Here is a 14,836-nt window from a genome sequence, read left to right as displayed (position 1 = left end):
GCTTCTGTTTTGTGTCAGTGAATTAATGAGAAACTGTACCGGGACAAGTCAAAAGAAAAATCCCATTTTCACGATGGTACAGCCATCGTCGTATCCAGTAAAATTTAATTTCAGGATGATATATTGCAAGTAACACGCAGGGAATATAAATTTAGTCTGATTTCTATTTTGCACGTAAAACTAATCCGCTGTGTCTTTGTGCTCACCGTTGCTTTTCCAAAACATCTGGTGTATTGACTTGTCCAGTGATCGTAGCTAAGTACTGTTGTTTTTAGAAGCTTACATGCCTCTGGGCCCCCGACCTGTAAGTTAATGCCGTCTTTGCCAAAAACCACGTCTGACGCTGATGATTTAGCAGTTCTGTCATTTTGAGGGATTCCGCACATCAACAAAGCAACCAAGTGTGGTCCTGCGCCATCTGGTTTTCGAAGCCAGCACTCTATATAGTGCAGTGTAAAAAGTGCATTATGTGATATAAGCAGTGATGACATCTGTGCATTCACACCATGTGCTTCAATGACCAAGTATTTTTCTCTCTTTCTCTCCGCGTCTCTCTCTCTCCTTCTTCAGGATGACCATAAACGCAGAATGCCAGCTGCAACTCCATAATTTCCCAATGGACGAACACTCCTGTCCTCTCGTCTTCTCCAGCTGTGAGTATTGGCGTTAGCATAACGCATGCGCACACACAAATGCACAAATATGCACATATCTGAACACCTGCTAAGGTAAAATGTTCAAAGCAGAAAAAAAGAAATCCAAATAGCAACGTCAAAATGGTTCCAAAAAAAGATTGCCCTTTGCGTTTGCAGTATGAGGTGGTCGGAGCAGGTGGAAGTGAGGGCACAAAAAACGAGTATGGAAACTGAACTGTGCTACCCGAAGAGCACAAACACAAACCTCAGCTGCTAACCCACCTCAGCACAAACGTTTTGTTTTATTTTTGTGAAAGGTCAATTGCTGTTAGGGCAACATTTTGCGTCACCGCAATTTTATTATTTACATATTATATTTACTCAGACTACATAGAGGTATATGCCCAGCTGCAATATACTGAAGGAGGGAGACTACTTTTTTGATATTATTTTTGTGAACAGATAATACTGGCTTCTTCAATCATTATGCAGAGGGCAACAGAGAGAGTGCAGGAGCAGAGGGGTTGTTTAGTTGAATATGTTAGTCTAGTCTGATTGAGGTTTGCGCAAGTTCCAATCTGTAGCCCCGACCAAGATCCTGAAATATCAGCACCCTAATTCTGCTGTGAATTGACAAATCTAAGCGCTGTCCAAGGTCCTGAAGTGCTGAACTGAGAGCTCCTATGAGATAACATAGGTCTGGCAAAGTCACAGATTCACACCTGCATTTCCCACGCATTAAATTTCTGACCCGGCTATTGTGTATACATTTCCGTTTCTTCCTCCCACACGTCGCACTCTGAATTATACGGCTCCTCCCAATGGCCCCTGAGATTCAGATGAGGAGAATGAAGAGGACGAACATAGAGCCACAGTGAGGGCCGCAGCATCCGCATCAGTAGAGCCACTACTGTTTCTGATGGAGGAGGCTTAGCTTTGAGTGTTTCTGTGATTTACAGCAACACACGCTCTTTAGTTATGTTTTTAGGCATGTAGGTGAGAAAAAGATCTGACGTCACAAAGTGTTTCAGAACGAAGACAAAAGACATAAACTAGAGACATATTATAGGAATAAATGTTCAACAAGAAGCCGGAGAAAATAGACCAGGATTGACGTCACATCTCTTTGAAGCTCTGGTCAAAATCTCAGCAGCAGCATTTTGGCCCCCCTATAAAGACGGCATGAAATAAAAAGCGTGAATAATCATCTCCTTCTCAGCTTGAGACACAGTAGGCTCACACACGCAGCAATATTTCTCAGCTGGAAAAACGGAAACGAGTCAAACGCTTCCCCCACCAGTCCAGAGTCAGTGTCTGGTCAAAAGTGACAGCTAAGTTTTAGACTGAGGGTTTAACAGATGAAGAGAATGAATCAAGAACAAGAACGGCAGTGGATAAGATAACGACCTGTGTCTCATCGGCTTTAGCTGTAAAAAGGATTATCCATCTAGTTTTTAATATTAATGAGGTAAATGATGATACAATTTTCTATTGTAACAGATCAACATTTTTTATATCTGAAATTGGCAACATATCTAAGGAGATACAAACTGAAATGGGAAAAAAAATGGATTACCTAAGCCTTAATGTGTTTGGGGGGGGACACACACACACACACACACACACACACACACACACACACACACACACACACACACACACACACAACTGAATTGTATTAGCTATGTCTATGTTCTTGCACATTTAAGTGGTTTAGAGCCGGAAACTATGGCACAACGACCGCATTAGCACTACCAATGGCTTTATGCTGGCGTGAAATTGGGATCCCAAAGCGTTTATCGTCCCATTTACCAGTGCCTTATTAGGTTACCCCCCCACCTAAAATGAACCAAAATCACATTTGATTTTGTATGACGGGTCATTCTGTCGGACCAGTCATCTTCTTTTGCTAGATATGATTTAATTAAGGTTATAATCATTACCTGATACGCCTACAGATGGCAGTATTTATCACAGACCATTATCAAACCTCCCCGTCTCTGCATTGAGTTCGGCTAATTACTTGACTATTTTCACATCACAGTGGGATTAGAGCAGATGTCACTGTCACACTGCTGGTTGTGAAAGTGCTATTGACCGCAAATGGGCTTCCATTATGTCTCTGCTCTCAATGAAAGGATTTGCAGTAATAGCCCTTTTTTGCCACACCGTGTGGACGGACATTCTTTCTGTCTGTAGCTGCGACACAAGAGCAGCTAAGATCTTCAGCCGCACCGACGTTTTATATTTCGCCGAAGCTGAAACCATTTTGATAGCTAATTAATCAACAACAACAAAAAAACGCTGCATAATTTCACGGTGTTCTGTACATTTTAGATGTGGCCTTGCAGCAAAAGTTATGATATTAGTCAAAAGTAATGAATACAAATGCAGATGGCAGCAAATTTCTTTTTTATTTGTCTTTGGCATAATAATATTAACTCCCCCCGTTAAAAACTGAACAAGACTACTTGTTAAATCAGACTTTGGTTAGACACAGTATTCATGATGATGAAGCCACACACAAAAGACCTCGTTTTTTTTATCCACTGTCCAAACACATAACCCTTTCCTACACGCTGCAACATCCACTGCTATCGACCTCTCTTACCACTCAGCGCGCGTGGCTGTTAATGTGTTACGATACTGTAGAGGCCCTAATGCACAAAAATGCTCCGTCTCTTCATCGTGAAGCAAATTAAAAGCCTTCCCGTTATGACTGCAATCAATTTCATTAATAACAGTATAAACATGATGAATGCCTTGATGACCTCGCTAATCTATCTCATTATTTCTTAATATGTTTTGATAGCAGACGTTTTCCAGACACCTTGCAAACACGTTTTGAATTTGTGGCTTTTAAGTGGTCTTTTTATTTTTTAGATTATTCCAACACTCTTCAGATGGCAGGTGATCTCAGCATAAAAGCCTTAACTATGATTACGCGGACCCATGCGGTTATCCACACCACGGGCATAGCCGCAATCACTTCACACCTAAAGAACCCCCTCTGTGGTGCTATATTAGTGGGATATTTACATCATTGCCCATACCGTTATATATGAGTGATGTCAAATCAGTCACAAAATGCAGGCCGTGATTGATGTCTTGCTGTGTGCAAGAAATGGCAAAATATGACATTTTCAGTACATTTCTTTGATCCCTGTTGATCATCTGACAGCTACCAAAAGTCACTAATTTGTCAGAACTGTAAAAAAAATTGGCTACCGAAATCTAGCGACTCTTCGAGCAGGCACTAGTAGTCGGTTAGTTGGAAACAGTGGGATTCATGCTCTTGGGACCATGAATGTCTGAACAAAGTTTCACCTCAAACTATCCGGTAGTTGAACATTAGTAAAATCCTAACCAGAGCAAAACATTTTAAAGGCAAGATGTATATGGTGTGTATATATATATATATGACTTAAACCATTCTGATATGTTGAAAAGAATGTCAGTTAAGTAGAATGTATTCTTTTTTGGCCTATTTTCAAACACAAAATGGCTGTTGCAGCAGTTGGAAAGTGATCACCTCCCAATACAAAATGCAGAATTAGCCACCTCTCAGTGCTGTAGAAACAGGCGGGTCATGCATTTAAAGATGTAATCAGCAGTGCTGTCAATCTCCAAAGAGCTGAGGACCTCCATCGTAACTGCCACGGGGGGGCTTGTTACATTATTTGAAACCCTGGCACAGGACTTTCTTGAATGGTCAATCATGAGAAGTTTTCGGTCTGATTTTTGTGTTCCTCACAACTTTTCATCCCGAATACCTCATCGAAAAATAGCCCCGTGTGAAACTGCGTGGCGTCGGTGTAAAAAACAAGGGAAAGAATACCGAATGCTTACGGTTTAAACAAATTCCCAAAGCAGCTGACGTTGGAAATAAACTGTTCCCGACCTTCTGCACAGGTGTGGTTGTTAAAAACACTCGCTGCTCTGCAAAAGGTGTGGAGTTTTGCCTCGAGTCGGCTGTTTTCTTTCCCTTCTCTTTACAATAACTAAACGCACTGTAGTGTATTTCGGACAAAGCCCGAACATCCGTATGCAGGCACACCGCAGGAAGATAAGCATGCTTTCCACGTTCGAGACGATGACGTGAGCTTTTGAGTTCAAAATCATAAAATTTGGAAAACAAATAATTCTTCATAATAGCTGCAGTATCACTATTGCCTACGTTCTCAACGCAAGAAACGAGGAGAATTCAAATTTGCGTGTGACTTTAAATCCTTTATATCTCTACTCGCCTTGTTTTGTTTTCAACCTCACACATAACGAGACTTTGTTTACCATTATATGAAGTGGCGCTCCCTTGTGATATTTGCTTGCAGGATAGACGTGGCAAATATTAGAGGCAAAGCCACATAACAGGGTAGTTTATGTCACTGCGGAAGAACATGTTGCTTCAGGGGGCTTTTAAAGGCATGAAATACGAGTAACATTTTGTTGCTATGAAGAAACACTGGTAACATAATGGTAATACTGTTTGAAGCGGAGGTAATTGTACAAAGACACCAAGAGAAATATGATTGCAATAATGTTTGCCATCTACTGTATATTAGTGTTTATAAAAAAAAAAAAAAATGTCATGATGGTGATTGCTCTTCTTGGTTATAGATGGCTATCCCCTAAATGAGACTGTTTAACATAATTAAGTCTGCTCTCCACTACAGGGCTCAACAAGGCCTGCTCATTATTGCTGCTACTCATTTTTTTCTCAGTAAAATTGCTTCAACTTGTCAAATGAGCCCAGCTTCTTCTTTTATTTATTTTTTTATTTTTTTATATACACTGTCGTTAGTTTAGCGTAGAATTCCTCGCGTGCCGCTTCGTGCTTGTGTTCAGGTGCTTCACCCAGCAAGGATCAGCGAGTGAAATCCTGCCGTTTTAGTGTTCATCACGTCCAGGATCAGCGGCTCTGGCTTTAACGCATTTCGAGCAGGGTCATTGTACTTGCGAGTTCCACTTGGTTCCTCCGTGGAATAGTACTTTTGCACATAAGTATATGAGAGATGCTCTAGCCTATAATCTAACACTACAAAAATGAAATAATTTCTACGAATAAACCATGAGCAATTTCATTTTATTTTCCCTTAAAGCAGCCTTCCCCCTTTTCACACCCAAGCGAGGGCTGCTCTGTTTTTTTACCATTAAAATATAATTTCATTCAAGAGCGCCCTTGAGACCAATTGACTTGAAATAGGTGAAATTATTCCACTGAAATTAAGATTTTAAACCGAGTAATACATTGAATTACATGGGAGACGGGGTATTTCTTCACCCTCGGTGAACTACAGCAGATTCCAAGCAAACAAGATAACCGTAATTGCTCAGTTGGTCTGCAGTCCGCTGAATTGCCAATAAAAACTTGCTGTATGAATGTGTGTAAATCAGGTATAAATCACGCATACAATAAATGCTGCATTGCTGCGTTAATCTTTCCTATGTTCTCTCTCGCTCGCTCTACGCCTGTCTGTTTCTTTCACACTTTTTGACTCGCTCTCCGTGTCGTTTCCAGACGGCTACCCGCGAGACGAGATCGTGTACAAGTGGAGCCGGAACTCGGTGGAGACCTCGGACCAGAAGTACTGGAGGCTTTACCAGTTTGATTTCATGGGGCTCAGAAACACCACGGATGTGCTCACGACAACAGCAGGTAGGAAAGACGGCAAAAGGTCAACGATCTTGTCATTTGAATTGTGACCGATGTTATTATACAAAACGTTATTAGTCCCTTCAGGGAAGCTCTTTTCACCTCCTCCCTACCTTTTAAGGGGAAGTCAATGGCAAGGTTTCAGCTGCAGACTAGCTTTCTGCAACTGGTTAGCTGTTTAGCAGGCTTCCAAATGAAATTCTCAAGCTGCTTTGCTACCTCGGCGCCCCGAGCTTCGCACAGGTTAACATTAGCACCGTGCCCATAAATGTAATCATAAAACTACAAGCACAAAGCTCATAAGTATTCCCTCCGGGTACAAGGGCAAATAGGTTTCTCAACTGACATTAATCACCAAGATTAAAGATTGAAAAGGAAGTTTAATTATTCACTCCTTTTCCTTCTCTCTTCTCATGCTTTCTGTGCGGTTATTAGGCCTTTTGTTCTTTGATGACTTAATCTAAGTGTGTTTGGGAGACAGAGAGAAGTGTTGTTGCCCCAACAGGTGGCTGTAATTAAACCTACAACTGGCACGGGATGGACAAGTTCCTAATCCATTTTTAATGCTTTTGGGTGACAGATTCTAACAGCTTAATAAGTGAAGCATTATGAAAGAGGGAGATAGAGAAAGAGCACGACGCAGCGATCGTTAACCCCTCTTAACCTTGTTTGCGAGTTGCATAATCCTTCTAGTTTGCGCCACGCGGTCTTTTGTCTTCGGCGCTCGGGTCTGCATAATGTGACCCAATTCGGCTTTCTAAGAGCTGAACCTCCATTCGTGAATATTCGAGGAACAGGAGCACCCTGCATGGTTAGGAAAGAGATAACGAGGAGTGGCATCAAATGAATAAGGAGCTCAATGGGAATTAGCCGTACGGCTTCATTTTGCAAAATGTTAAAGCGCGGTAGCGTTTGTCCGCTTACTCACACGAGATGTTCAAATCGGATATATACGGGTTTTTTTTTAACCGACATATCGGTTTAACTGTTGCCCCCGTTGGGAAAACTAATCAAGCATCCTGTTTAATCTAATCTGATAAGAAATTGTTTTTCCGTGTGTCTGATCACGACAGGAAAAAAAGTTGACTGATTAGCATCCCGAGACACATGGATGGCCTTACAAACGACATGTTTTCCTGGACTCCCGCTGCATTGTCAAAGCACAGCCAAGCTCATTTTCTGCTGAGATGCTCAAAAGTAACGGCAAACCTACACATCTACCTCATGCTGTTCAAGAAATTAGCAGTTTTCTCATTTATTACCTCGTTTTCTCTTTCCTGTTTCACTTGCCGGCTCCATCTCCACACGCACGATGATTAGATCCCCGGCTAAAAATACCTATCATTAATTTACATCATGACAAACTGCAAAAGCGCTGAAAGTGTCTCTCCCTCTCTTATTTCCTTCTCTCTCTCTCTCTCTGTCTCCTAACTCTCCAGCGTTATCCTCCATCCCTCATAAACACATGAGAGACGGGGCTGTTTTAATGAGGAGAGAGCGGACAGGTCCCCGGCCGCCGCGCCGCCGGGGACCCCCGCCACAAATCCTCCTTCGTTATCAATTCAGCGGCGTCCTCTTCGAAAGGCCCCGACGCGGAATCCCAAACACTTGGGCGCTTTGTTCTACTATCCCCTCGCAAATTCCCCGAAAGCTCCCATTATGCCCCTTTCTTCGGTTACGTTGCAGAAATGCTGACGTTCTCTCTTTTTCTTTCTTTACCCTGGAAATTCTTCAAATGCCCGTTCTGAGGAATATGTCGTAAAATTGCTGAGAATCCCAGGCCTTGTTCTCTGATAACATCATGGGTCACGACTGACATTGGATTCGATGTTCCTTCTCTGCTTCTCAAATATCCCTTTACTGTCTTCACCGACCTGCAGCTGACCACTTTAAAATCAGAGGCACGCAGACATTAAAGAAGAAAGGTATCAATTGTCCGATCACAGCTTAGCAACTGTAACTGGGCCCGCAGGTCCGTCTAGCTTTTGATTTCTTCACGTGTTGAAGATGTCCACGAGAGCTTCCAAGTTGGCAGCTGTCCTTCTGTTTATTCGAGTTGGGGAAGTTCACGCTCCAACGACAAGCAAATGTTATTCAAGACAGCGCTACGTTATTTTTATTTGCCATACTGATCTGGTTTTAAAATGATATTGCGTATGTAGCCACCAGACGCACACGTGGGACCCTTTCACAAGATTTTCCTTTTTAAAACGGCAATTTTAACCAAATCAAGGCGATAACGTTGGCTTAATTAGCTAGCTACAGCTTTTTTGCTTGAACTATACTTTTGTATAACACAAGTGCCGCTGTCACATTATCAAGTTTAATAACTGAATCATTAATAACTATCCCACATACAAAACTGTAAAAAGATTTCCAAACTTATGCCGCTTTCTTGACATAACTGCAATTGTGTGTCAGTGTGTTAGTGAAGGAGCAACGAGCCACTGTAAAAACATTTCAACTGAGTCGTCTCGAGCTCATTAATGGAACGGTTTTCACCCAGAAATTCCTCGCAGCTCCCAAACAGAAAGTAGACCTGACCGCATGGTACGACAGAGCCTGCGGACAAAGTGTAGAGCGGGCAACTCGGGCTAATAAGTATTCTGCGGGAGTGCGTTTGCTACAATGTACGGTACGAGGACAGAAGTCGCCACACGGGCACAGTGCACGCGCACAGCTATAGATAGTCCATCTGGCAATGTACATTTTTTTATATCCTCCATACAGTCTGTAAGGCAAGCTTAACATTATTATCCGGCACTATTTGCAAGAATGACTTCTGTGCATTAAACCGTCAAATTAGATTCTAATAATTATGTGCAGTGTTTCTGGATCGGCCCGCTTCTGCAACTCTGCAGTTTTGTCAGTCGAGCTAAAATGAATTGTTGTTTAATTTTATGTTGATATCTTTAAATAGTTTTTTTAATCCAACCGAAATTACGTTCAATCTTTACCCACTTTGAATTGCTTTAAAATAACCTACACTCTATCTTGGACATACATGGGTACATGACATAAAATAGACATATTTATTTTGGTGAGACTGTGCTGTGATTAAAGTTCCCTTTGGTGTAACATTAACCAGGTAAATTGCAGTACTCTTTGTGATATACAGTTAATTAATTCTCTTTAGTACAAGATCAGATTACACGCATCCTTCCTTAATGGGCTGTAAAATGCTCTCTTTAGTCTTTCTTAATTGCATTTTTGTATCGGAAACCGTGGTATTTACAGACAAGACTCTATATGAATATAAGGTGATTAAATGCACGTTACATATTGTCTCTATTTTCCACTTCCACACATTTTTATCACCTGATGCTTTAACAGTAATTATTTTCTTAAGAGCTATCTACATCGGTGTTTTTGTTAAAAAAAAAAAATGCCCTTGAGCAAAAAACATTAAAACAAAATATGTGAATGTCATTTTTGTGCAAAATTTGTAGTACCTTCACCTGCGCGCAAGTGTCTGTAGTTTGTCTCTTTCTGGTTTCAATCGTGTCCGGGAAATAATATTGAACATAACAAACCCGGTCGTATTTGTGTCCCGACCACTTTTAATGATCCACATTACACATTGCGTACATACATTACGCACACTTAGCCCGACTGTACAGTCAAACTTGCGATGCTGCTCCGCAGACGACGAGCGAGACACTGATTTTGTCTTTTTAATACCCAAATGAGCTTCATTGTATTGTGGTGTTCCGAGTTGTGAAAACACACACCTCTCACATATATTTGACATAGGACGGGCTCATCTGAGAGCTTGCCTGATGCCCGTTGTTGTTGGGCCTAGGTCACGCGGTCACCCTACGACTGGAGGCTCGCGTGCCTAACGATGACGCCCGGGGACGCGCCAAGTCCAACTTCATCACTGACCAGATTGTGGGCTCTGTGGAGGCCATATCCATTATTCCAAACCAGCCAACGTTACACCCTATTGAGTTGCACATATCATACAAAGCTCAAAACAAGTCAAGTCTGTCACCTAGATAGAGCTGCCTAGCGTGATCTAAACCTCGGAGCCAGATGGTACACCCTTGTCCTTCCAACCTACATCACATCATGTATATTTTATTCTGCAATAGTTCCTCCTGCGTAGTCGCATTGGACGTTAGTGTCTTTTAAAAGTAAAAAAAGGTGTCCGACACTAATTAAAAAGACCTAAACTGTAAATGCCTTAAAACGTCAATGTGCACCACCGAAAAAGTAAAAACCGAGGTAGTGTGCAGATAACGGTTACGTGCTCACCTTTGCCAGCGATGAACACTCCCCTGCAACAGTGTCGCAATGACACGACGCTCCTTTCATTGCGCCTGGCAATTAAAAGGATGATTTCCGTTCTATGTCGAGCGTGTACGAGGTGAGATTCGGCTGCGAGCCGAGGACAATAGGTCTTCTTCTGCAGATGTTTTATTCAATTTTTGGCGGCGGATTATCAAACGACAATCTTCAGTAAAATGCAAAGCAATGCTCGTCTGGTCAAGGTTACGGAACAATGGCTTTTGTTCGCTGAGTGTTGCAGCTCAATTTCTCCCCGCTGCCGTCAGAAAAAGCATCCCACTGTTGGTCGGACCAGTAAAGAGGTCCTCGTTTTTCCTTCCCCTCACGCCGATTATGGCATTGTGTAGTTGTTAAAGTCGGAGAGAAGATTCTACCTCGGTTTTCTGGGCTCCATTAACGTTTTTCACTCCTCTTCATCTCTCTTTGCCCTCTGCTCTTCTTAAATCTCATTCGCCGGATATTTTTTTTTTTCCCCGTCTGCCTTCCTTTTTGATAAAGATTTTGTTGTGTTAAGCAATTACGGATCTTATTCGTAACCATCAGAAAAATTGAACACTTTTCTGATGTCTTGTGTGACCGAAAATTTCAGTGAAGTATATCCGCTCTTCACTGCACAGACGGTCTTGATTAAAGTTACTGAAGACCTTGGATGTCACTACAGTTTTGGAGACTTCTAAAGATCTCATTATAAAACCGTCTGAAACGGTTTCACTTAAACTCCACCGACACCGAATGGCTCGTTTTTTTAATCTTTTTGTGTGTTCCCCAAGCGTCCTTCCCCGGCGCCTGGCTGTTTTGTAAGCGATACACCTGCATTCTGTTACGCAATACGTAGATATGTCTTCTTACAAAATCTGCTGACTTATCTGCAGACTATCGCAGCTTATCTAATAAAGTGCAGTAAAATGTGGTTCTGGCCTCAGTTAAGAGCACAGCACGATGCAGCCTCCAGATGCACATTAGACCTTTTAATTACTCAGCGTGCCGCTTCAGTGATCCTCGGGGATGATGGCTGTTGGTCATGGGTGGATTGAAAAAAGTGTAACTTACAACATGACAAGGTCACCTTGCAACATGATGCAACTTAATATTATTACAATTTATAACTTTTCCCTCAGAGCTCTGAGGGGGGGGGAGAAATAATAATATTATTCATTGATAATATTAAAAAATATATAATTGGCTGTCGCAGCACACGAGGACAGAAATGAGTATAGACATACATAGAGAAAGGTCAACGGTTATAAAAATTAAAGTTTATAAATGAGGAATAGATTAAAAATAGAACTACAAAAGAGCATTTTCCACAAAAATCGTCTCAAATACAGAATATAGTATATGAATAGTAATATGATACCACTTACTAAAGCGGTGTAAACCAGATTTACACAGATTTACTTGAAATGTATGATATAGATATATAATGAGCAGAATATAAAAATGTAATAAAAATAACAATGATAATAAAAATAATGGATATAGTATAGTATTTGATAAATGCTATATGTTTTTGGTGTGTAATAATTGCAAATCAAGTCCAGGCTAAATAATGGAGAGGGAAGTAGTCAGAACGTCCTGAGTGTGCCAGACAGTGTGTGTGTGTGTGTGTGTGTGTGTGTGTGTGTGTGTGTGTGTTTGTGATTTTGGCTGGCTGTCCAGAGTGAACGGGACAGTCTGTTGCTTCTAATGCTGTTGTACAGTCTGATAGCAGTGGGCACAAATGAGCGCCTGAAGCTGCTGGGTGGGATGATCCGGTGGCAAAATGAATCATCCTGATTCATCACGAGAGGAACGCATTTTCATGGCAATCCATCCGATACTTGCTGAGATATTTGCGGAGTGTGTTTTAGCGGCGGGCTGACTGACTGACTGACGCCGCCATCCGTTGAGCCACGTCGGTAGCGCGGTTAAACATATTTGTTCTATTTTTGCCTTTTTAATCCCAAAAAAACCCCCCTCTAAATCTACTCTGTCTCCTCTCTCCTGGCAGGTGACTATGTGGTGATGAGCGTGTACTTTGACCTCAGCAGAAGAATGGGCTACTTCACCATCCAGACCTACATCCCCTGCATCCTGACTGTTGTCCTCTCCTGGGTCTCCTTCTGGATCAAGAGCGACGCAACGCCTGCAAGGACGGCCTTAGGTAGGCAACTGCGCCACCCGCGTGGCCGTAAAGGGAACTGTACATCATGCGAAAAGGGCTCGTGTAACTTATTCCTCCTTTCTTGCAATATGTTTTCCCACCAAATTATTAGTGGTAGGGAATAGAGTTGACGTCCAATATTTTAATTGAAGTGACGGTTAAACTTTCACCAGATAACATGAACGTCTCTGCCGCTGCTCATTCAAGACGAGCCGAATCTAATATGAGGAAAATGAATCGGAAATTGGTGGCAGGATTTAAAGCTTTTTTGATAATTCACATTCAATCTGAGATTTAGACGGCTCGATAGCAAAAGCAATAATCTCTTTTTGATTGGTAACTGCAATATTATTCCCCAGCCTTTGTTGCAGTAGTTATTACCGGCAAAAGCAATCATATTACTAGAATACTTTGGCATCACTCAACATTGTTGTGGAGCGAGAGAACAAAAACTATAATTGTGTGTCCGTGTGTGTGTGTGTGTGTGTGTGTGTGTGCTATACTGTATAAATATGCATGTTTCACCTTCAGCTGGTCATTTAGTATAATTTGAAATGCGTGTACTATCAGTGTTTCCTATTTCAGTTTCGTCCTTTATTGTAGATTGAATCTTATTTTCTTTGCATGAGTTGACCATTATTTTTAATTATTTTCCTCCCACGCTGCATGCCTACCATTAGCTTGTTTGCTTTCCTGTGGATGATGATGATGATTTTGTGCTGGCAGTCCCTACTTCAGGTGGAACTCAAGGTAAGTGTCTGGCGAGTTAATGTCCACGACAGTATACTATATAGATTTAATATTTAACAATTTTACATTTTAGTGAAGAACGGCAAATAAAAGAATTCCCAAAATAGTTCCAAAAAATAGGTAAAGCGATACGTCGCACTTACGAGGAATTTGGCTGGGTGATTAATTGGTGCGTACGGTAAATAACAAACACGGTGCCATAATAAAGACGTCATTTTAAAATGTGCAATAAAATATGTAAACGAGTAAAGAAATAAGAATATGTTAAAACAGGTATATTATATTATTAAAGCGTCAACATAATTCAATTCAATTCAATTCAGTTTATTTTGTATAGCCCAGAATCACAAATTACAAATTTGCCTCAGAGGGCTTTACAATCTGCGCACATGCGACATCCTCTGTCCTTCCCTCACATCGGCACAGGAAAAACTCCCCTAAAAAAAACCTTTAACAGGGAGAAAAAAGGAAGAAACCTATGGGAGAACGACAGAGGAGGGATCCTTCTCCCAGGATGGACAGAATGCAATAGATGTCATGTGTACAGAATGAACAGCATAACAGAGATACAACACATTCAATGTATATGACATAAATGATTCATATAATAAGACTACTTATAATAACAGCAGCAATTATTACAGTAGAATTATAATTATGAAAATAGCGATAGTAATGTGATTGATAATAATAATCGAAGTAGCAGTGGGTGTCAGTCGGCTCACAGCAGGAGGCACGACTACGGTCCAGGTACCACAACGATTCATGGAAACCTGCAGAGCGAGAAAGCAAAAGGGCTTCAGGGTGGAAGTAAAGCTAAAATGCTTAATGGTACAGGTAATAGTAATGTGACTAGTAATAATAATGGTGGTAGCAGTCGGTGTCAGCAGGGCCGTAGCAGGATGCACGACCACGGTCCAGGTACAGTCGCGATTTATAGAAGCCTGCGAAGCGAGAAAGCACAAAGACTCCAGGGTACAAGCAAGTCAATAAGCGTAATAGTACAGGCAATAATAATAGTAATGTGACTAATAATGATAGTGGTAGTAGTAGTAGTGGGTGTCAGCAGGGCCTCGGCAGGTGGCACGATGACAGTCCAAATATAACCCCGATTCCCGGGAACCTGCGAGGCGAGAAAGCACAAGAACTCCGGGGAAGAAGCAAAATCAGTAATGTGCATAAATAGGAGATTAATACATAAAGATGGAGGGAGAGAAGAGGAGAGAGGAGCTCAGCGTATCCTAGGTAGTCCCCCGGCTGTCTTGGCATATAGCAGCATATCTAGGGGCTGGACCAAGGCGAACCTGAACCAGCCCTAACTATAAGCGCTATCAAAAAGGAAGGTCTTAAGCCCGCTCTTGAAAG

The 14,836-nt window shown here is 41.6% G+C and overlaps 1 protein-coding gene across 1 annotated transcript in view; it reads left to right on the top strand.

Annotated features, from left to right (window-relative positions):
* Positions 1–14,836, top strand: part of LOC129111603 (gamma-aminobutyric acid receptor subunit gamma-3-like) — a 95,200-nt gene that overhangs the window by 45,460 nt on the left and 34,904 nt on the right. Inside the window, exons 5-7 of the mRNA XM_054623614.1 lie at positions 571–653; positions 6,154–6,291; positions 12,569–12,721. Of these exons, the coding sequence (XP_054479589.1) occupies positions 571–653; positions 6,154–6,291; positions 12,569–12,721 (374 nt within the window). The remainder of the gene's footprint in view (positions 1–570; positions 654–6,153; positions 6,292–12,568; positions 12,722–14,836) is intronic.

The sequence above is a fragment of the Anoplopoma fimbria genome, chromosome 22, assembly GCF_027596085.1.
Source record: "Anoplopoma fimbria isolate UVic2021 breed Golden Eagle Sablefish chromosome 22, Afim_UVic_2022, whole genome shotgun sequence".
Classification (NCBI taxonomy): Eukaryota; Metazoa; Chordata; class Actinopteri; order Perciformes; family Anoplopomatidae; genus Anoplopoma; species Anoplopoma fimbria.
Note: the sequence above shows the minus strand (reverse complement) of the source record. Positions and strands in the feature narration are given on the sequence as shown.